This window comes from Suricata suricatta, chromosome 2, assembly GCF_006229205.1.
Source record: "Suricata suricatta isolate VVHF042 chromosome 2, meerkat_22Aug2017_6uvM2_HiC, whole genome shotgun sequence".
In the NCBI taxonomy this organism is placed as follows: Eukaryota; Metazoa; Chordata; class Mammalia; order Carnivora; family Herpestidae; genus Suricata; species Suricata suricatta.
The window spans coordinates 177,881,925-177,905,311 of NC_043701.1; the positions used below are offsets into that span (position 1 = coordinate 177,881,925).

Sequence of the window (23,387 nt, forward strand, 5' to 3'; positions counted from 1 at the left end):
CGCTGGAGGTTCAAGCAGAAATTGGTTTTGTGTCATCTTGGTCACCACTTGTAGACATGGGCCAATCCCCTTGACATGGGAAATCATGTTCTTGGTCTGACTGGCACTTTGAAGAGGAGCATCCTTCCAGGGTATGGAGGGTATGTGCCCCACTGTCCATAGCTAGGAACAGGCATCAGTGGTGTCTGACCTGCTCAGTCCTTCCTCTTTGCGTCCAGTTGTGCCAGCTCTGTGCAGTGTCTCATGTTCTCTTGTCTCTTCCCAGCTGCCCAGTCCCAGCCCACGACCACACCAGGTGAGTTCTGCTGCCTTTGACTCCTGAGCATCTCTCCCCTCTTTTTCCCAACCCAGGCCCCTAAATTTATATCTGTAGAGAACTCTGGAGATTTTCTGTCTCCTAGTCCTTCCCTGATCGCTCTTGAGTGTGTAGACAGTTCCCATTGAGCCCACAACACACTGATTGTCCTTTCTGGCTCAGTGAAGTAAGAGTACTCAGAGTACACTCTCCTCACTGAGACTTAGGTGACAGATCAGACTCTCTCTGGATCTCTTTTGCCTGATTGGATTGTTTGGACCAAATAGTATATGGGTTGGAAGGATAGAGATTTTTCATGTTGTATTCCCCATCTTGAGCTGAAATGGTGCATTTGCAAACAACACTGTCATGATAGCATGTCTCTTACTCTTGCAGAGTGCACAACCTTGTTGCTATTGTGGTGGACATTGTGGGTGGGATTTGGCTCATGCAGCGTTCTCTGCAGAGAACATTTTCCTCATGGCCATAGAACTCCTGGGATCCTATTATCTTTGGTCCCACGTAAGAGTCACTTGAGCCAACCTTGATTCATTCACCATCCATTCTAATACAGCTTTGTTTTTCTCTCCAGATTGGTGGTATACAAGTCCTTCCTATGGTAAGCATCTGAGCATCCTGCCAAAACATTCTCATCAATACCATAAACAACTGGCCTAGGTGAAGATCCTAAATGTAGGTTCAGCTTCCATCCTAACTATGGTATTTGGCATGAGGTGTTCTGTTTCCCACAAGAATTATGATTTCTTGCCACCGAGCACTCATGGGATCTACCAATCAGGTTGCTTTTGTTCTCAAGTGACATGAGTCCAGCTCAACCTCTCTCACAATAGGAGAGAATCCATGTGTCACATGTTGAGGACGTTAGTGGAGGGTCTAGCGTCAGGAGCATCAGGATGGAAAAATTCCACGACTGTCTGCTCATAGTGTTTTTCTTACCACAATTTTCTTTTATGTGCCTGTACCTCACTGTTGCTGACTTTGTGCTTAAGGGGCAGATACCAGCGCCAGACCTCTGTGTCACCAGGAGAAGGACTCCATTTGTCCCCCAGTCTCTGGCTGACATGTCTTGGCACGACTCTGGTTCCTTCTTGGGAGGACATGAGGCACCAGAACCATGTGCATGTGATCTGATTGACTGATTAGGTCCCCATGCCCACCTTCCTATTCCTCAGGAGAGAGGGACAGTTTGCCACAGTAAGGCCTACTTGAAATCAAGGATAGAGGGCTTGTCTTCTTTATTTAATAGAAATGACAGTTTCTGTGCCTAAAACTCAGGGATGTCTTTTCTGACCCAAAAACAGTTCTCCCCTTCAGAGCTTTGTTCTCTCCCAAGTACTCTCTGCTGAATGCTGCCCACATTGCACTGTCCTGCCACAGAGCCTTTCCTCTCCCAGGGGTGTTAGGCCATGTCGCACTCTGCTCTGAGGCTGGCTTAGGTTCAGGGTCCAGTCCTGTGCTGACAGTGCAGAGTCCATGAGCCAACTGAGATGGCCTGGATTACCCCTAAAGCCTGATCAAGAGAGCCTGTAATTATTATATAATATCCTTCTTCATCTTTTGTTACTGCCTTTACTTTAAAGTTCAGTTTTTCAGATATAAGTATGGCTACTCCGGCTTTCTTTTGACTACCAGTCACATGGTAGCTCTTTCTCCATTCCCTTACTTTCAATCTAACGGTGTCTTGATGTCTAAAAGGAGTCTCTTGTAGACAGAAAATAGATGGATTTTGTTTTTTTTATCCATTCTTCTACCCTGTATTGTTTAATTGGAACATTCAGCCCATTTACATTCAGAGTTATTATTGAAAAATATGGATTTAGAGTCATTGTGTTCTCTGTAGAATTCATGTTTGTAGTGGTGTCTCTGCAACATTTCCCTCATAGAGTCCCCCTTAGTATTTCTTGTAGGGCTGGTTTGGTGGTGATGAATTCTCGCAACTTTTGTTTATTTGGGAATACCTTTATTTCTCCTTCTATTTTGAAAGACAGACTCGCTGGATAAAGGATTCTTGGCTGCATATTTTTTCTGCTCATCATGTTGAAGATTTCCCGCCATTCCTTTCTGGCCTGCCGAGTTTCATTAGATAGGTCTGTAACCACTCTGATAGGTTTCCCTTTGTATGTTAGGGCCCTTTTATCCCTAGTTGCTTTCAAAATTCTCTCTTTATCCTTATATTTTGCCAGTTTCACTATGATATGTCATGCAGAAGGTCGATTCACATTACATTTTATGGGAGTTCTTTGTGCCTCATGGATTTCAATGTCTATTTCTTTCCTCAAATTCGGGAAGTTCTCATCTATAATTTGATCAAGCACCCCTTCAGGACCTTTTTCTCTTTCTTCTTCTTCAGGAATTCCTATGATATGGATATTGTTCCATTTGATTGTATCACTCAGGTCTCAAATTCTCCTTCATTGCTTCTGGATCAATTTCTCTCTTTTTCTCAGCTTCCTCTTTTGCTATAACTGTGTCTTCTAATTCACCTATTCTCTCTGCCTCTTCAATCCATGCAGTGGCCGCCTCCACTTTATTATGCACCTCATTTATAGCCTTTTTTTTTTAACTCATCACAGCTATTTTGTAGGTCCCTAGTCTGTGTATCAATGGTTTCTTTGATGCTTTTTTCAAGTCCAGCGATTAATTTTATGACAATTGTTCTAAATTCTTGTTAAGTTATGTTGCTTAAATATGTTTTGAGCAGTTCTGTGGTTGTGACTTCTTCCTGGAATTCCTTTAGAGGGGAGTTTTTTCATTTTGTCATTTTGGCTAGCTTTCTGTCTCTTTTCAGTTTTAACAGCTCATTATGCTCTGTGCACCTGTTAGTGTTTCTCTATTAAAGGAGGCTCATTGACTGTCCAGGGCCTGTCATTTCAGGAAGTTTTTTTTTTTTTAAATGGTGTCTCTCGGTTTCTCTTGTTGTGCCTCTGATTATTTTATTTCCCTACTCAGTGATATTTGGGACTCTCCAACATGTGTACTTTGGTTTGTTTCTTGAGGTAGTCCTGAAAACGAAAACAGACAAACACACAAGGAACAAAAGCATGCAAATGCACAGACAAATCAAACCAACAAGCAAACCAAACAGGGAAAGGTAGAAAAGAAAAAGAAAGGAAAGGAAAGGAAAGGAAAGGAAAGGAAAGGAAAGGAAAGAGAAGAAACAAAAGGTGGGGGGGACAGAGACACCAAAAGACTGGACAGTCTAAAAGCATATAACCAGCCAAGGAGGTAAAAATGAGATAAGGGAAAATATATCTGGAAGTCGAGAGAAAAAGAAGAAGAAAAGAAAAGTGGAAAGAAAAAAAAGAGGGCCGCCACTCTCCTGCACATATGGGCGTCACTTGGTGTAGGTAGGTCTCGGGGGCTGCTCTCTGAGGCCCTGCCTAGGTGGTTGTGGGGAGAAGGATGGTGGTGCCCCAAATTCTGCTTGAACCAAATGTTGCAAGCTGCTCTTTTGAGTCTGACCTTCCTGTGCCATGGGCAAGCCAAGCCACACTTTCCAATCTCCACTTCGCTTCCAAAGCCTAGTCCATGCACTTTAATGCTACCACCAGAGATGAGATGTGCTCCCACTCACACAGCTGGCCTCCCAGTGCACTCCTGCTCCCATGCTGGCCTCCCAGCTGGGATCGCACAGGGAGAGGGGGCAGGGGTAGGCCCCTCCTGATGCCACTGCCATCCGGAGAAAAGATGCGCTCCAGTTCCTGGCCAGCCTCCCAACCAAGATCCTGCAAGAGGAGGGAGCGGGGGCCATCTCTCCTGGTGCCTCCTGGAATGGGCACTGCTGCCGCCGAGCCCAAGGAAGGATTTGCCAGCTAGATGGGACAGATTTCTCTCCCTGCACACAGTGGTTATATATGGGGTGACAATATCTGTTTTCTGTCCTGGGGAGAGTTCTTTATCTCTTCTCTAGGAACTGTTCTATGTGCATTTTCAGTCTCTCTCTTCCCATTGTCTCTCTGGTGCACTGTGTACACTCCCTGTGTTGGTCTGGGGCTCCCTTCCCTCTGTACTTCCAGGCCGGCCCTTTTTTTGAATTTCCCAAATTTGCATTCATTCACTCAGACATCCTTGGGGTTGTCTTCTTTCTGGGGTCTGTATGTTCTCCACTCACTCTTTCATATCAGAGTATAGTCCCTTCAGTCTTTCTCAGTTTAATAGATGCAGGTGGGAGAAGACTACAGAGCTCCCTACTTCTCCACCATCTTGCCTCTTTCTACAGTTTCGGTCTTGAGTGTGACCTAAATCAGTGGTCAACAATTAAGAAGAAGCCTCAGGGCCAGAGGTAGAGTCCTTAATATAGGACACTCAGGTAAAGGTATACACTCCCAGTGCTAGGTCCTAGGACATCTTCTTGGTGGTGGATGGGTAGGATCTCTGGGGTTGAAGTAGGGGCTCATTAGGTTGCTGAGGTCCTAGGTCGTGCTGCTGGCTTTCACCATCGCCCCTGTGTCCCATGACCTTGGTCAGCAATTGAAATGCTGACATTGTGGGCAACCCATCAGTGACCATACATAAGTCATATGACACTTGAGGGCACCTAAAGTAGCCCCTGAGTAATGGTGAGGAAGCTTCAGAGAGTCTGGCACTGGGCAGCCTTAACCTGATCCCAGAAGTCATGGGCCTTGTAGTACTTCTCATCCACTCAGACCTCAGGAGCTATTCCAACAGTATTAAAATGAAAGATAATTTTCTTGTCTCCTGCTAGGCAATGAATCAGGTTTGGCCCTGAGGCTGGTGAATGGAAGTGACTGGTGTCAAGGCCGAGTGGAGGTGCTGTACCGAGGCTCCTGGGGCACCGTGTGTGACGACAGCTGGGACCTCAGTGACGCCAACGTGGTGTGCAGGCAACTGGGCTGTGGCTGGGCCGTGTCAGCACCAGGAAGTGCCCGTTTTGGTCAGGGCTCAGGGCCCATTGTGCTGGATGACGTGCGCTGCTCCGGGCAAGAGTCCTACCTGTGGCGCTGCCCCCACAATGGCTGGAACTCACACAACTGTAACCACTGGGAGGACGCCGGTGTCATCTGCTCAGGTGAGCCTCACCATATTGGGACTGTACTTATTGTTTGTAATTTCTTTATAAAAACACTTTTCTCTCACTGGTCTTAATCTTTCTGATGTTATCTATTGGCAGGCAGTTTCCTTCATACCAAAAAAACTGCCTGACCAGTCATCCCTGGTGTCTTTTAACTTTATAGGAGATCAGGAACACTTTCTCTAGTTGGGCCCATAGAGCAGCTATGTATTAATGTGTGTACAGTTTGTGAGAACAAATTCCTGCAAGACTTTTTTTCTGAAGACCTGTCCCGAAGCTTTTCCTTCACTGTTCTGCTTCTCTGGAGCTCCCTAGAAAGTCTTTCTTAGTGATAGAAAGGATGGGCACTCAGTATTCTGTTTCTCAGGACATCTTCCAAAATGTCCTTCACAGAGACTGATAAAGTGTTTTCTTTTCTCGCAGGCTCACTCAGCACCCCTGCTACCACAGGTGAGTAGGTGCATTCCTGCACAATGTGGCCCCTCTCCTGAATTTGACTTTAATGTTTCTAGAAATAGGAGAATACCAGGCTCTTCTCTTTGAGGACTCTGGGATGTGTTGCAGCGACCAACTGATTCCCCAGGACCTTGGTTCTTACTTAGCTTACCCTGAGGGTCCTTCTGGGGCCCCTCCCACTCTCTGCTGTTGGCACATGTTCAGAGAGGCTGCCACAGCACAGGTTTGGACCCCTCTGGTCGTTTCAGATGGAATAACTGTTCAAGTCAAAATCATGATCATTTGGGAAACACGACCAAGTACAGCTTATACAAGTGCTTGTCTGTTTCAATAAGTCCTTCACGTCCAGAGATCAACCTGCCAAGTGTGCCTTATCCCACTGTGAAAATATTCGGTGCTATGGGTGTGGTGGGAGGCACTACACACACTAGCCCACTCCAGCCCTTCCCAGTATAAATGGGAAATGTCCGGGCTTCTAGAAGCCCTTCAGTAAGCAAAAGAATTGAACTTCTCTACCAAACAAATGACCGTGGAATTGAAACCTAAAAGCATTGCATTTTCTTTCTAGATTGGTGGCGCCCATCTACTACACCCACTGGGAGTAAGTATCATGTTCTTCTACCCGAGGGCCTGGGGTTCTCATGTCCAGGTGTGTCTGTCCAGGCAGCACGTGCCTGTAAATGAACAGCCCGGTTCTAATGCACACACAGCCTCCCCAGGTCTGCCCCAGCACACACCCCATCCACGCTGCGCACACACAGCCTGAATCCACCTTCCACACCCTCGGCCCTTCCATCCCCTGCCAGGTAGATGACTTGTTTTCACAAGAAGCTCTACTTCCCCTTCTTTTACAGAAATGAAATAAGTGATTCTTCAAAGAATAGACTTAAAGGCTTTTATTTCTTGGAGGCTCTCTAAAGCTTGGAGAGAAGAGAGTCAATAAATGGGGAATTTCACAAACAGCCACACTTTTGCAAGCTTTCCCTCAGCATGTGGCTGTTGTTCAGTAGCTTTCAATCACTCCTAAGCAACAAAACGGCCACTTGCTTGTGGCACTGAATATTGTCTTTCCATCATCTTAGTGCCTGAATTGTATTTCATTACACAGCCATGACCACAAATTATTTCACGAATCCCCAACTGCTCTTTATATTTCTTCATTATTGTGAATGATCATCTGATGTAGAATATATTTTATTGAGAGAAAGTGCACAAGCAGGGAAGGGACAGAGAGAGAGAAAGAGAGAGAATCCCAAGCAGGCTTTGCACTGTCAGTGCAGAGCCTGATGCGTGGCTCCATCCCACGAACAGTGAAATCAAGACGTGAGCTGGAATCTAGAGTCAGACACTTAACTGACTGAGCCGTTCAGGAGCCCCTGATAGAGAATACTTTTATAAGTCTTTGTATACCTCCTCAGTTTTTCTTTTAGGGAAGAAATAAATTTACAGGACTAAAGTTAACATGGCACTTGGCACATAAAACAAGTACTAAGTAATAAAATACTTACGTTAAATATTTTAAGATCTTTGCTGTATATGTCCATTTGCCATCAAGAATGTTGCAGGGGCGCCTGGGTGGCTCAATCAGTTAACTGTCCAACTTTAGCTCAAGTCATGATCTCATGGCTCATGGGTTCAAGCCCCATGCCAGGCTCTGTGCTGACAGCTCAGAGCCTGGAGCCTGCTTGGGATTCTGGGTCTTCCTCTCTCTCTCTCTCTGCCCTCCCCCACTCATTCTCTCTCTCTTTCTCCCTCCCTCCCTCAAAAATAAATAAACATTAAAAAAAAAAGAACAGCCTTTCAGCTGGTGTAGAGGCACCTTGATGGCTCATTCGTTAAGCATCTGACTTTTTTTTTTTTAACAGTGCCCCTTTTATTTATTTTTTTTGCACTTTATTTTTTTATTATTTTGTTTTTATCTTTTTTAATAATAGTTTATTGTCAAATTAGTTTCCATATAACACCCAGTGCTTCTCCCCACAAGTGCCCCCCACCATGACCATCCCCCCTTCCCCCCTCCCCCTCCCCCTTCAGTCCATGGTTCGTCTCCAGTATTCAGTAGCCTCCCTTGATCTGTGTTCCTCACTCTTCCCTGCTCTCTTTCCCCCTTCCTCTCCCCATGGTCCCCTGCCAGGGCTCTCCTGTTAGACCTATGAATGCAAACATATGGTATCTATCCTTCTCTGCCTGACTTATTTCGCTTAGCATGACACCCTCAAGGTCCATCCACTTTCCTACAAATGGCCATATGTCATTCTTTCTCATTGCCATATAGTACTCCATTGTATATATATACCACATCTTCTTGATCCATTCTTCAGTTGATGGACATTTAGGCTCTTTCCATGATTTGGCTATTGTAGAAAGTGCCGCTATGAACATTGGGGTACATGTGCTTAAGCATCTGACTCTTGATCTCAGCTCAGGTATTGATCTCAGGGTTCTGAGTTCAAGCCCATGTTGGGCTTTGCACTGGATAAGAAGCCTGATTTTTAAAAAATGTTGTAAAATTACAGAATGTTGAGAGAAACTGGTCTCCTTCATCAGGTAGCGCGCAATATTAAATACTGCTTATGCTGAGGCATCCAGGGGGAGGCTCACTTGCTGACAGGCCATCCAGCCAGGAGGGACACTTTGAAAGCCTGGGTGAGAAGGAGTTTGGGTCTTGCCAGATCATTCAGAGTTTGAGCATAGGCTAGAATTACCAACTTCATCTAAGGACACCGGGAGCTGCTGACAAGTTTTAAGCTGGGGAATTGCAAGAACACAATCTGTTTACACAAGACCATCTGTGTCTTTTCTGGCAAACTGTGCACTCTCTGCAGGCAGAGGCCATATCTGCTTGTTGCTTTATTGCATCCTTATTATCTAGCATTGTGTCTGGCATAACATAAATGTTCCTGGAAGGAATAAATGAACAAATGAATGAATGGGTGAATATTGAATCACAGTTGGTGTTTGGATATATATACCAACATGCACATACGCACAAGGTGTAGCACACTTTATACCCTATTTTATAACATCTTTTTTCTTTTTTTAAGAAAACATAAGTTTACATATTTATTTTGAGAGTGGGGGAGGGGCAGAGAGAGAGGGGGAGAGAGAGAATCCCAGGGAGGCTCCATGCTGTCCAACGTAGGGCTCAAACCCACAAACCACGAGATCATGACCCAAGCTGAAGCCAAGAGTCGGTTGCTTAACCAACTGAGCCACCCAGGTGCCCAAGTATCTAAATATTTGTAAATGGCCTATTAGACTGACTAACAAAAGTTTGAATGAGAAATACTTTTGTCATTCTCTGCTGAATAGTAATAGTGTTGGCTGCTTCTCATGTGCCAGGCAAAGGTCTGAGGTTTCCATGTGTGGTGTCACACTTAACACTCTAAGAGTCTGTTGAGAAAGACTCCCATTTTTCAGATGAGGAAGCTGAGGCAGAGAGTTTAAGTGACTTGCTCAAGGTCATGCAGCTGATAAAGGCAGAGTCAAGCTGCAAGCCTTTCTGTGGCAGAAACCCTGCTCTCCCTCCTCTTTACACCACTTCCTGTCAGCTGGCAGGAGACCCTAGGGAGTAAGTCCCTTTACACAGTGCTCTTCATGGGCCAACACTCCCACCCAGCCAGGATTATCCCTGTAGGTCCTGCCTGTTGCCTCGGACACCAGACCCTGATCAGAGTAAGCCAGTGGGTCCTGCTTCACACTGAAGTCTGAGTGGAACCAGCAAAAGCTCCTGATTGTCCACTCCGGAGCTGCAGCCAAAATTGCTCTAAGCATTTCAAACACACCTCTGGCTCCTGAGATCTTTCCCTTCCATCCCCACCCCTCCCCTCCTCACCACCTGTTCCTCCAGCAGGGACCCCTCAGCCTCCCCACCTCCATACTTCACATGGCAGCTGGGCCTTCTTACCAACTGCCAGTGTTGGTCCCAGCCTCCACACTCTTGCACCCTTCATGTGACTCTCCAGGGCCATCTGGATCCCCACTGCTTGGGACAGTCCCTAGAGCTATCCATGATCCTTTGTCTTTGCTTGATTTTCTCCCCCACCCCTCCCTGCTCCATCCACACTGATGTTCCCTAAATGTGCAATGTACTCTCAGACCTGAATCCCTTTGCACATCCTGTTCCCTCTGTCTCGAATGCCCCTGTATTTTTTTGCCTGATTCCATCCTCCCAACCCAAATCCCTCCTCCTGGAAAATTACCTGCCCTCTTTCTTCTGCTCATTCTGGGTCAGGAGCCAATGCTCTGGGCTCCCACCATGTCCTGGGCTTCCCCTGCTCACAACCCCATCCTGCTATGCTGGGACCTGCTCTTTCCCATCCACCCTGCAGGCTGTGAGCTCTCACAGTGTCACCCACCCGAACAGTAAGTTCTGGGCTCTCTGAGAAATCCCCTTCTCCTTCCCCTCAGTGACAGTGCCACCAGGTGGGGTGGCAGGGTTTGGGGGAAGCATCCCTGAACAGTTTGGGTTTAGGCCACCTCCTGTTGGGTTTCTGTTGAGGGAGTTGTTTAAACATTTCCCCCAGGTGACTGTGCTGTGGGCTCTGGGGGTACTCAACATTTCTGTTTCATCCCAACAGCAAATTATTCCTGTGGAGGCTTCCTGTCCCAATCATCAGGGCACTTTTCCAGCCCGTTCTATCCTGGGAACTATCCAAACTACGCCAAATGTGTGTGGGACATTGAGGTTCCAAACAACTACCGTGTGACTGTTGTCTTCAGAGATGTGCAGTAAGTGTGCGGGTGCCTCATGGACATTTCAGGACAAAACAGGTGGCACCTAGCCCTTCAGAAGTCATTTGCTCAGTTGACATTTTATCTTATGGGTTCAATTTGCTTACACAGCACAGAGGCAGCCCGTGGAGGTGCAGCCAAGATAAGAGCCCTGGTTTTAAGTCCCACGTCTGTCACTAATCTGCTGTGTGATCCCAGGAAATCACTTAATCTTCCTGAATCTGAATCAAAGAAAGGAATAAAACACCTGCTTTCCTCTCCTCTCTGGCCACTGGGAAAGTCACCAGAGAGAAATATATGAAAATACTTGGAAAATATTATCCAATAGGTGGGGTGATTGCTGGAGTCATCGTAACACAGAGAATCCTATTAACCAGCCCCGTTGTTTTAAATGCTTTTCTCTCCATTCCCTCCTTTTCTGGGATGAGTTCTGGGGGTCAAGCAGAAGTGGACAAGTCAGTACTGCAGAGGTTTTTTTTATCTGTTCGTCACTCAACAAAGAGTGGGAATCACTGTTTTAAGCAGAGGAAACACCATCAAAGTCACATTAATCTATGATTGGTCCAAGGAGGGGGGTGACCATGCAGAGGTATTCTAGAGCCCAGGAAGGGGGGAGCACCGTCATTTCTTCTGTCACAGCCATTGCTGAACAGAATGGTTTTCTCTCTTGCTTTTTGGTTGCAGTGGCCTTGTGAATCTCTGCCTTGGAAGCTCATTGGAGTTTCACAAAAGATATAATATTTTCTTAATTTCCTTGTCATTACAATTCATTTTGGATTTTGGGGACTGTACTTAAAGCCCTTGGAATCATCTGGAGGAGGGTTGACCACCTAACCTTCAGAGAGGTTACTTGACTTGCCCCATATTTATAAGTTCAGTTATTTATTTCTGTCACAAGGAATTCATGAACATTTCTATTATTCTATGGGAAACCAGGGTCTGTCTGACTGAAGAAACGGTCTAAGGCAGGCTGTGATCCTTTCCTCTCATAATGCAAAGAAAGGGGTGTCAGGAGAGGGGCTGTAGATTCATATGTGTGACCCCAAAAGGCAAGACTAAGATCCATGGAGGTCACCGGAAGGTGAATGTCATTGTCTTATTTTCAGCTATTATTTTCAGGAAATCACCATTTCTGGCACCTCTGACCCCCTGCGTTAACTCCTGGTTGAAATCAAGGCCAAACTCTGTGTTCTGTCCCTGCAGGCTCGAAAGTGGCTGTAACTATGACTACATTCAAGTGTTCGATGGCCCCTACCACAGCTCCCCTCTGATTGCCCGTGTTTGTGATGGGGCCAGGCGCTCCTTCACTTCCTCTTCAAACTTCATGTCCATTCGCTTTGTCAGTGATGGCAGCATCACAAAGAGGGGCTTCCAGGTCGACTACTATTCCAGTCCTTCCAATGACAGCACCAGTAAGTCCCTTTGTGAGGGCTCGTTGTCAAGGGCACCTATGAGAGCCTTCTGCTGCTCAACCCTTCTGTGGTTGTGACATAAGAAATTAGAGCAGCCTTGTCAGGTCACTGAGGCTTATCTGGTGCTGGGAGGGACCAAGAGCAGTGGTCTCGGGATTCTGGCTGGCCAGAAATGAGGTCAAGGGCCAGAATTGGCCAATGGGCAGTGTGGTGGCCTTACTGTGGTCATCAGAGGCTAAATAGGAGATGCGAGGTCATACTTTCAGCACATGGTGAGATGTCTGTGCCAAGGACAGAGGTGACCTTGGGGCCACTGTGACTGTGTCCTGAGACAGCACATCTGGCTGTTAGCTAAAGATGGACTGAACCAGTCACTCAGCTACTCCCACCAAATGGCTATGACTTGAGCTGTTAAATGGACTGATTTACAGATTGGCTTAGGGACTGGGCAAGGTGACATCCAGGCTCTCTTTTGCAGTCGGAATTTTTAGCAATGACCTGTTCCGTAGCTAAAGAACTTTATTTTACAATATCCCAGCCATTCAACTGGAGTATTACTTTATGGATAAATGGTAGGTTGGCAAAACATTCTACTGCCTCGATTTCTCCATCAAGGGAATCCTAAGTCCCTGTGCCCTCAAAGGGGGTCTTGCAAGAATGACACTGACCTGAGCCAAGGGCCAGCTGGGGGGTTGAGATCAAGCCTATTGCGATGTGGACTCTTTATCCACCATCTTGGTCTCTGCACCTTTCCATGGGAGGAGTGCCTGACGGGCTTGCTGGGGTGCTGACCACCTGTGTTGTTTGCCCTTGGCCACTAGAGCTGTTTTGTCTGCCAAACCACATGCAAGCCAGTGTGAGTAGGAGCTACCTCCAGTCCCTGGGCTATTCTGCCATGGACCTTGTCATTCCCAGCTGGAATGGAAACTACCAGTGTCAGCCCCAGATAACGGCCAGCCAGGTGATATTCACAATTCCCTACTCAGGCTGCGGCACCGTCAAGCAGGTAAGCCTAAAGCTTTCTACTCTATCTCCTACTGAGGAATCTTTCTTAAAGTGATGTACGCTGTGTTTCTTGAATTCATGATGCTCTCACCAGTGTAATCAGGGTGAAGATTTAAATCTGTCCCTCGGTGCCATAATGTAGCTACAGTTACTTCTAAATGTGAGGATGAGGAAGGAGGCTCCCTTCAGCACCCTGTTTCCCCCACCCTGTCGGGCATAGAGGGTGCATGGCAGGTTGCCACTCACATCAGCAATGACCATAGCATCTCCCAGGGGCAACTCCAGGTTTTGTAGGGCCTGAAGCTTATGGAGTTTGGGACGGGGGTTGGTGAGAGGGGTGGGTGCCTCATTAAACAGAACAACGCAAACTTTTATGACTCTCATAAAAACATATGGCTATGCCAACTCGCCATTAAGCCTTGGACGAAACCATGCATGTGAGAAGCCCTTTATTAGCTTCACAGTAAATCAGCCTCTGCTGCGACCATTTGCTGAGCTGTCACCATCTAGGGTGCCCCACTGCCTTGGTTTGCCTGGGCCTTGGCAGATTTCAGGATGGCCAAGTCCCGTATCCCACAAAACTCCTTGATCCTGAGCAAACTAGGTGCTGCTCATCCTACTGGGGACCAGATGCTGGGATTAGCCCGTGTCACACTCCCCAAATCCCATCAAGTGTCCTCTCATCATCAACCCACTTTAAAAACCAAGGAGGTTGGGCTTCGAGGGGTCAAGCGTGTTGCCCAACACCACTTGGCCAAGAATGGATAGGACAAATGCCAGACTCTGTGAATCTCAAAAGCCTTACACTGAGTGAAAGAAGCCAGCCACGCAGGAGTACCTGCTCTTTGACTCTGTGTCTATAAAATTCAGAAATGGAGAATAAATGAATGATGGCAAGCCATCATTGGAGGGGACTGCCTGCAAAAGGGCAGGAAAGAGCTGGTTTAGTTCCTGGAAATGTTTTGTGTCTTGCAGTAGTGCTGATTGTTAAACCTCACAGAATGGCATGCTTACAACGGTTGCATTTAATTTTACATAAACTCATTTTAAATTATATATTCTAAGTTCTGGATGTTTGGCTGACACCTAAGCAGTCATTTCAAGATTTTGTCTATCAGGGAAGGGGCGTAGTGCAAATGTTTCTATGTGGCTTTGGACTGCAGTAAACACACAACAGAATTGCTCAAATATATACAGTGTGCATGACACACAGACGTTCAGAGGGAGTCACCTTGTCATTCACCAAAGACGTACTGAGCTTTTGCTGTGAGCCAGTAGTGGGTTAGGTGCTGAGAAGATGCTGTTCATTATCTGGAAAGGTCATCCCTGATCCTTTGATATATAAGAAACAGTGGGAGAGGAAGGGGACAGTCATTTAGCCAAACAGATTGGCCTGTGAGCCATGAGTGGGCACCTAGGCCCAAGGGTCTTTTTTTTTTTTTTTTTGTAATTGTTTTTAACGTTTATTTATTTTTGAGAGACAGAGATGAGCAGGGTAAGGGCAGAGAGAGAGAGGGAGACACAGAATCAGAAGCAGGCTCCAGGCTCTGAGCTGTCAGCACAGAGTCCGACGTGGGCCTCAAACTCATGGACCATGAGATCAGGACCTAAGCCAAAGTCAAAGGCTGAACCGACTGAGCCACCCAGGTGCCTCATGGCCCAAGGGTCTCAATGTGGCCATTTCTGCAGACCCTAGAGACACTGGCTCGCCTTCTGAGATGAACTGAGTGGGTCAGGGAGACCTACATTCAGAGAAGGGGGCATATCACTCACGCCACGCAAACATTTTAGTCAACATGGTGTTTTTATATTTTGCCCTATAATTTAATTCTGTTGGATTCTGGTTTGCCATGAGTTTAGTCTGTGGGAGTCAGTGCACCAAAAGCGATTTTCCCTCCTGGTTCCAAATGTGCAGCTTGGAGACTCTGACATCTGGGTCACCTCATTAATGTTCCTTCATCTTCATTAGGAGCCACCAAAGCAATGTGCCAAGGCTGGTCCTTCAACTTGGCTAGTGGCGGGCAGCCTGGGCTACATTCTCCCTCCTCCATTCAGTTCAATGCCTGCATCCCCTACTGGGCTGAGTGCCTCAGGGCAGAGCCAATGTTTTCATCCCTGCATCTCGGCAGCTCCCAGTGGTGCCCAACACCTTATAATCAGATTATTAACCAAGAAGGTGTATGCCAGCAACTGAATGAAGTTCTAAATGACTTTCAAAATTCTCGGGGCAACTTCTATTCCCATGTAATCGTGAGGAAATGGAGGCTTATAGAGGTTAAGCCACTTGCCCGAGGCCACGTGGTCATGAACAGCAGAGCCAGGATTCAAAGGCGGGACGGTGTGTGACGCAAGCTGGCTGTTGTGTCTGAATTGGTGAGGTCTCCCCACCGTAGGCGAGGGATGCCCGTGTGGAAGAGTCTGAGTCTTCATGGGAATAGCAGTTGACTTACCTGCAAGACTCCCCATTACATAGTGAGCTCCTTCCAAACTGAGCAGACATCTATAATGGATTATAATGTAAAACCAAAACTGCTTTTTATGATCAAGAAATAAACCTGCACTCCACAGTCATCACTTGGAATGGATTCAGAATTTAGCTTGACCACAGAAGTCAGGGACAAATGTGAATTCTAAGGAAACTGGTTTCAGTGTAGAAAGTGAAATTGAAGGCACCTCAGTTTGTCTTTGAAGGAGTAACCAAGTGACATCTATATGCTTTCTTTCGACAACCACTTGCACTCAAATATAAAGCCAAGTCTTTTTAAAAATTATTTTCAGAAAACACAGTGTACTTTCCATGTATGGGTGGTGGGCATAGACTAGATGAGGTCTCCCAGCCCCACTGGGAGGATGCCTTCCCCACACCTGAGTCCAGAGGGTTCTGGCGCTCCTCTGCTGCCTGGGGCCACAGAGACCTCTGCAGCCACCCAATGGAGGAAAGGAAGAGGCAGGGAAGGAAGGGTTCTAGGGGTTGCAAAAACACTTTAAATTACTTGCTAAAATTTTATTTTTCTGGTAAGGACAAATTCAGTTGAGTTCTGCAACTGTAGGCATGAAGTGAAAGTCCAACACACTCTGTTCTTCTTCTCCTTTTTTTTTTTTTTTAACTTTGGAAGAGAGCATGTGCATGTGCACACAAGTGAGGGAGGGGCAGAGAGAGAGGGAGAGACAGAATCCCAAGCAGGCTCTGCACTGTCAGTACAGAACCTGGTGAGGGGCTTGAACTCCTGCACCTTGAGATCATGATCTGAGCCGAAGTTAGGAGTCAGATACTTACCCAACTGAGCCTCCAGGTGCCCCCAACACACTGTGTTCTGAAGAGCAATGATATTTAAGGTATACATGTGCTGGCTGCAGCAGAGAACTTGTCTAGACTCCCAAATGGCCAGGAACTGGGTTTTGTTCTGGACAGGGCATATGACTAAATGTGACTACATGGCAAACCTCTTCTTTTTTTTTTCAAGAGGAAGTTAGCCTCATATTGTAGGACTTCTATTTAGGCCACCATGGTGTTACTGTTGTGCTTGTTCTTGCAAAAGCACCCGTGGCTTGTGGGAATTTGTGCTTGGCTAGCAAAATGAAGTTTGCTTCTGACCACCATAACACCAAGAGGGGAGTTTTACTCCTGTCCACCTGGCAACGACTGACTTGTGCTCACCTCACTTGGGGCCAGGTGATCATGACCATGAAGCTGCCAGAGGACCTCATTTGTCTGTGTCTTCTTGGCCATCTGGGCCGCATTCTTCATTCATGACAGTACTTTTGCTGGGGCCCTGTCCATTGTGCCTTTCATTCATTCCATGGTTTTTATTGAAGCTGATAGTATTGTTGATGCCATACAAGGTCCTGATGACATCATTTTTTCCTTGAGACGCTCACAGACCATTGAGTGCAAGGCTTTCATCCCCAGGAGATCCCTCTTAGGCACATCAAACAGCATGAGAGACCAACAGTCCTATGAATTTGCTGCTTAGTAAAAGGCACAGTAGGAAGTCATCCTGGGGTGAAGGAAGTGGAAAAGCAGAGTGTGACAGGACAGTGTGGCAGCATTGTTGCTGTCCGCTCAATTGTCCATCTGAGCCTCCGGGAGAGCCCCTACCCCAGAGGTCGCTTCCAGTTCTGACAGCCTCAGACAGAGCTGCAATTGCTACTGAGCCATCTAAACAGCACAGTGACAGCTCATCCCACCAGCCCTTTCCCCAACACATAACCCCCTCCCTTGGTTTCTCCCACCCATGGTGAGAATAAAGCAAAGCCAGCATGAAGGGCCCCTAGCCATGGAGTCCAGACAGCTTAGTTGTGCAGGGCAAGGGGTCATCCAGACATACCCATCTTCCCATGAGGAGCAGCTCTCAGGAAGCCCCGACACCTGGCCCCAACACTGTGGTCCCCATCACATGGTAGAGGAAGGGGGTTGTGTGAAAGGAAGGAGTCCTGCTAGTTAAGCAGCATGCCCAGCCCAGGCGATGGTAGCCATGGCAGTCGCCATGTGCCTTCTCTGTGTGGTCCTGGGAGGGTTTTGAAGTCTGGCTGTGTCACTTTCCTCTCATTGTAACCCAAATCAGCAACGAGCTACCCTTGGCAAGTGACACTTGCCTGACTTTGCTCTCCCTCCTTCCCCTCCCAGGTTGATAATGACACCATCACCTATTCCAACTTCCTCGAAGCAGCTACTCCAGATGCCATCATCAAGAGGACGAAGAACTTCCGCATTCTCATCAGCTGCAGGATGCTCCAAGACACCTGGGTTGACACCATGTACATTGCTAATAACACCATCGACGTCAAGGAAGTGCAGTATAGCAATTTTGGCGTGAACATTTCCTTTTATACATCCTCTTCATTTTTATATCCTGTGACCAGCAGCCCATACTATGTGGACCTGAACCAGAACTTGTACCTTCAAGCCCAGATCCTCCATTCTGACACCTCCTTGGCCTTGTTTGTGGATACCTGTGTGGCATCCCCATATTCCAATGACTTTACATCTTTGACTTACGATCTCATCCGGAGTGGGTAAGGAGTGTCTTCATGGAGTGAATGACAACCTTCATCTTGCAATTCAAACGCGAGTAGCCCAAAGTCTCAAGGAACGCAGATTTTGGTTCTAGTAGTTCCAAACGAACCATTCAGGTTGTCCTTCCCGACAGGGAGACAGATGGTGGAGAAGTGAATGAGTCACCAGTAACCACCAGGCAGGTTAGCAGTAACTCGGATTTGACCCAGGTGACCAAACTCCATAAGAAGACATGTGTGTAGTGGGGAAAGCCTTGATTCTGCACTAGATCGAGATCGAGACACCAGCCTTGCCATGTGCCAGCTGCATTGCTGTGGGCAGGCAGTCACGTCTCTCCTGAACCACTCTCCCTACCCACCAGATGAGCATAGTGATGCCCACATCATAGGCTGTTGGGAGGACGAGATGAGAGGGAGTAGATGGGGCCCTGAGCAAAGAGCAGGCACAGCAGGTGGTCTGCAAGGAAGGTTGTAGGTGAGTAGCAGGGTCAGCAAGGGTCCCTTAACCTCACAGCTGAGAATGGTGATTCCAACCAAGCTCAAGAGACACAGAGGTGAGGCCAGTGGAGCCCAGGATCGGGTCATTGGTGCCCAGGTTGGGCTTCTCTACTATAGTCCTGGGATGACAGGACTCTGGTGAGGTGGAATTTGCCTCGTCTGAGCTCAGAGAGGACTCCTGGGACACTGGCATATGCGGCTCCCGTCCCCACTCTTCTGTCTTTGTCCCCACTGGTGTGTGCACCATTGCTTGGTTATAATCTTTTTTAAATTTTAATGTTTGTTTATTTTTGAGAGAAAGAGACAGACAGACAGACAGACAGAGCATGAACAAGAGAGGGTCAGAGAGAGAGGGAGGCACAGAATCTGAAGTAGGTTCCAGGCTCTAAGCTGTCAGCCCAGAGCCCAACACAGGGCTCGAACCCACAAACCATGAGATCATGACCTAAACCAAAGTCAGCCGCTCAACTGACTGAGGCACCCAGGGGCCTCTTGGCTATAATTTGACCTTGGCACCTCAGTAACAATTGCATAGAAGCACAATTTAGGAATTGTGCTGATGGACTAAGGGGCTCTGTTATGAATCAGGGTTGGGAGGATAAATCTTACACGTCCCTGAGATACTAAACACGGCATCTCTCTTCAGGCACAGTTTGAATATGTGTCAATTTGGTAAAGGGGTGTTAAGGCCGAAGGTCTTGTTCCATCTGTGAGTTTGGTTCAGTTCACAGAAGCCCCCTTGCCAGCAAAGATGGGAGAGCGGCTTACCCAAATTCTCTTTCTACAAATAGTAACAAGGCGACATTTGAATTTATGTCAAATGATTGAAATGAACACAAATGAGAGATTTGGCTCTTCTTTGCTGAAAGATTCCTTTCGGTCAAATTCTGGCATATATGTATATAAGATAATGCAGTGTCCTCAGGAAGGGGGGATGTGCATGTGGGGGTAGCTGTGGGCCCAGCTGTACCCGGAGTCCAGGGACTCATCGGCCACATCTGGCCACCAACCAGATGACGCACCTGGGTGCCCTTGAGAGTAATCTGGAGCTTCAAACGCACCCACACCCAGGTCGCACCTGCACATTCTCTTTATTTGGTCTGTGGTGGGGTTTGGAGATCTGTAGTTTTTAAAATTTCCCCCCCATAGTTCTGAAGTGCAGCCTCAGGTCTGGAGCTCTGGCCTACACAGACCGGCCCGCCTGGTGTGGTTTTGTGGGAAAGGCAGTTAGTTCCCGGCAGCTCCTGGGTTACCCTGACCTCATTTTCAACTGTCCTACTTCCTGATGAGGCTCTGGGTACTTTCTCTCTCATCTTTGCTGCTCAAGTGGCTCCCATGGGGTAAAGAACATGGTGTTTCAGACAATATGCATTGAAAGTGGAGGAAGGAACCCCTGGAAGGCAGAAAGGAGACAGCGAGTAGACCCCAGGTCACATTCCCAGGCAGAGTCGGGCTCCCGTCCACCACAAAAATCTCCACCTAAAACCCCCCGGGCCAGTTGCTTTGCTCCCTGCTTTGCTGGGTCACGCCAAATCCTGCCAGAGGAGGCACCCACGGGGTAAGCAAGCTGCTCCCTCAGCTGAGGGTGGGGCTGGGAGACGCTCTACATCCGTGTCTTAGCACAGCTTTTTTCAGGGATTCTTAAGTCAGGTTCCATCGAACACAGTGGAGATGAGGCGACTGAGGGCAGAAGGGGGTGGTCGGTGTTGGCGTAGGGGGTGCTGAGGGCTCGTGAGGAAAATACTGCCCCCCGGGCCAGGTCAGGGGACACAGCCCCAGAGAGCAGCGGCAGAGACACCGGCGGGGAGCCGAGTGTCGTCTTGCCCGGCCCTGAGACCAGGAAAGGAAAGGAGGTGCCACCTTCCTGCCTGCCTGCCTTCTCTCTGGACCCTGCAACCTCCCCGAATCACTGAGTACATGGTCACTGGGCACCCATTGTGCAGGCCAGGTCCTGCTTGTCCATGTGGAAACCCCGATTTCCTGCCTTAAGATGCTGGGGACAAGCCAGAACTGGGATTTTCCTGGAGGCAGTGGGGCCATGTCTGAACGTTCTGAGGGAAGGAAGGAAGGAAGGGCAGCAGGGAACACAGGCCCAGAGGAGGTGATGGGGTCGCACACCTGGCCCAGGGGTGTCCCGAGGAAGGCAGTGCCCAGGGCTGACAGGCTGCTTTTCTCTTCTTCCAGGTGTGCCAAGGACAGAACCTACCAATCGTACTTTCCACCATCGCCTCGCATTGTCCGCTTCAAGTTCAGTTCCTTCTACTTCCTGCATCGCTTCCCCTCCGTGTACCTGAAGTGTAAAATGGTGGTATGCAGGGCAGAGGACTCCTTCTCCCGCTGCCGCAGAGGCTGCATCAGGAGGTCCAAGAGGGACGTGGGCTCTTACCAGGAGATGGTGGACGTCGTCCTGGGCCCCATTCAGCTGCGGGCCCCGCACGCCGTGAAGAGGAGCCTGGCCAGGCGGCCTTAGGCCTGAGGCCCCCGGGGACCCGGCAGGATTCTGTCGGTGTTGTGTTCCACCTCAGATCGGGCCCCCACCATGTGCCATGCCTGCCGTGCTCCACCGGGCGATGTGGAGTCTGCTAGATCTGCTTCCCGCCGCCTTCCATGGGCTCCTGGTCCATGGGGGACCATGCGTAGTGCTTGGTCAAGAGAGTTCTGGCCGGTGGCACCGACGCCTTTGTCCTCTGGGGTCCGAACTCCCAGAACCTTCTACTCCTCCTCTGTAACCCAAAAATGTTAATACCTATTAGGACTGTGGAGGAGGTGCAATAAAAGAACATTTGTTAAACTGCCTTGACCTCTACCTGGTTCAAGTTCTTGGGTGTCATGAGTGGCGGCTCTTGTTGTCTTGTCATTGCCACTGATATCAACAACACAACAGTAAGACAATATTATTACTCATGATGGCAATAACAGCAGGGGCCTATGTTCCCGGGCACAGCGCAGTCACGGCCTAGGCCAGGCCCTGCGGACACAGGCAGGGTCGGTTCATGCTCACTGCTCACAAGGCTGACGTCTTCTCAGTGCTCCGCCCTTCCAATTTCCTGTTCTAGAACAGGGATCGCATTTCCTGCTCTGCTGTTCTGTTGTGGGTGTGGATCAGGATGTCAGCAGAAAACCTGCTGCCCGGGTTTTCTGGTCCAGGCTGACAGGTCAACAGCAGTGGTGGCCTGGTGACAGGCAGAGGTGTGGGGTGGCAGTCGCCATCACGAACCCTCCCCTTGGTTATTGGGTTTCACCCCATGGGGCATCTTTGGTGGCTCTGTCTCCTTGTGTCACATATTCCAGTATGTGCGTGTCCAGCTGATTCTAGGCTCTTACTTCACATAAGCACCCATTCCGTGCACATTCATTGAAGGACTCTTATGTGCCAGGAGACAGACAAACAGAAAGAGATCAAAGTCCTGCCCCCATGGAGCTTACATTCCATGGAAGGGGGTACTATTCAGAGAGAAGTTGAGTGCATGGTACTTCCAAGGGGGTGGGAGCTATGGGAAGGACGCCGGACCAGGTGACTGGAAAGGACGCAGGACTGGGTGACTGGTGAAGGGAGCTAACAGGGACACCACTCAACTCTCTCTCCTCCCTTCTCTACCACGGGCACTGCCATCTCTGCTGGAGTCTTCCTGGCTGTGGCAGTCTTCACCCTGGGGAGGAGCACCTTCATGGCCAGTGGCTGGCGTCCGAGCCCCAAGATGTGAAACTAGGAGAATGCATGTGGCGCTCAAACATTGGCCCCACCTGCTCGGGAGCCCATCTGAGAAAGGAAGAAAAGAGACCCCAGAGCTTGGCACCCAGCAGCACCCCAATTCTGTTTATCTTGTCACAAGCACAAGGTGAGGGGCAGGGGCAGACAGGTAGTGACTGATTTTCCTGGAAACACAGGCTTGATGCTGGGACAAAATGTCAAGGAAGCAGGTGCCAATATCTTAAAATCCTGTAGGCAGCTCTGAGTCAACAGAGAGCAAAAAGGAGGAAAGCTCTTTCTAGATGGAATCTCTCTCTCTCTTTCTCTCTCTCTCTCTCACTATAAGCTAGGTTTTTTGGAAGTGGTATACTTCTTAGCCTTTACTTATGATAGAAAAGCTGAATAAAGAACTTTTTTTAAAACTAGTTTATTACCAAGTTGGTTTCCATATAACACCCAGTGTTCTTCCCCACTAGTGCACCCTTCATGACCATCACCCCCCTCCCCTTCCCCCTCCCTCTTCAGCCCTCAGTTTGTTCTCAGCATTCAAAAGTCTCTCATGATTTGCCTCATTCCCTCTCCCCAACTCTTTTCCCTCCTTTCCCCTTCCCATGGTCTCCTGTTAGGTTTCTCCTGTTAGACCTATGAGTGACAACATATGGTATCTGTCCTTCTCTGCCTGACTTATTTCACTTAGCATGACACCCACGAGGTCCATGCACGTTGCTACAAATGGCCAGATTCCATTCTTTCTCATTGCCATGTAGGATTCCATTGTATACATACCACATCTTCTTGATCCGAGAAGCAAGTGTTGGTTTGTTCAGTGTTTCTACTGGCCCACCTAAGCACTGGATCCCTTCGAATTCAGGAAACAGATAGGGTGGGCTGTCAAAAAGAATGACAAAGGCCACAATCTCTGCCTTGTGGCTTCCACAATTCTAAGGAATCGATAAAGTGTTTTCTTTTGACCTTGACACGTTTTGGTTCTGCCCAAAGCAGGAAATTCAGGGTAAAGGCTCGAGAAAGATCAGAATGCTGATGCACCATAATATTTAGTGCCTGAGCGTGAAAATTAAAGTGCTTGCTTCACTTTTCCAGGGATCTGCATCTTCTGGCTTTTGACCTCACATCCATTACTGTAGATGGGTGGGAGTGGGGGGTACAGGAGAGGAGAGATATTAGGGAAGAGAGAAAACTCCTCAGGGTCCCTAGATTCCTGGGGTG

At 48.1% G+C, this 23,387-nt stretch overlaps 1 protein-coding gene across 1 annotated transcript in view; it reads left to right on the plus strand.

Moving 5' to 3' along the window:
* DMBT1 (deleted in malignant brain tumors 1) overlaps positions 1–21,264 on the plus strand; it is a 67,655-nt gene extending 46,391 nt beyond the window's left edge. Inside the window, 10 exon segments of the mRNA XM_029920547.1 lie at positions 266–295; positions 888–914; positions 5,022–5,345; positions 5,772–5,798; positions 6,373–6,405; positions 10,385–10,535; positions 11,742–11,950; positions 12,772–12,956; positions 17,583–17,971; positions 20,654–21,264. Of these exon segments, the coding sequence (XP_029776407.1) occupies positions 266–295; positions 888–914; positions 5,022–5,345; positions 5,772–5,798; positions 6,373–6,405; positions 10,385–10,535; positions 11,742–11,950; positions 12,772–12,956; positions 17,583–17,971; positions 20,654–20,939 (1,661 nt within the window). The 3' untranslated portion in view covers positions 20,940–21,264.
* Positions 21,265–23,387: the final 2,123 nt, after the last annotated feature.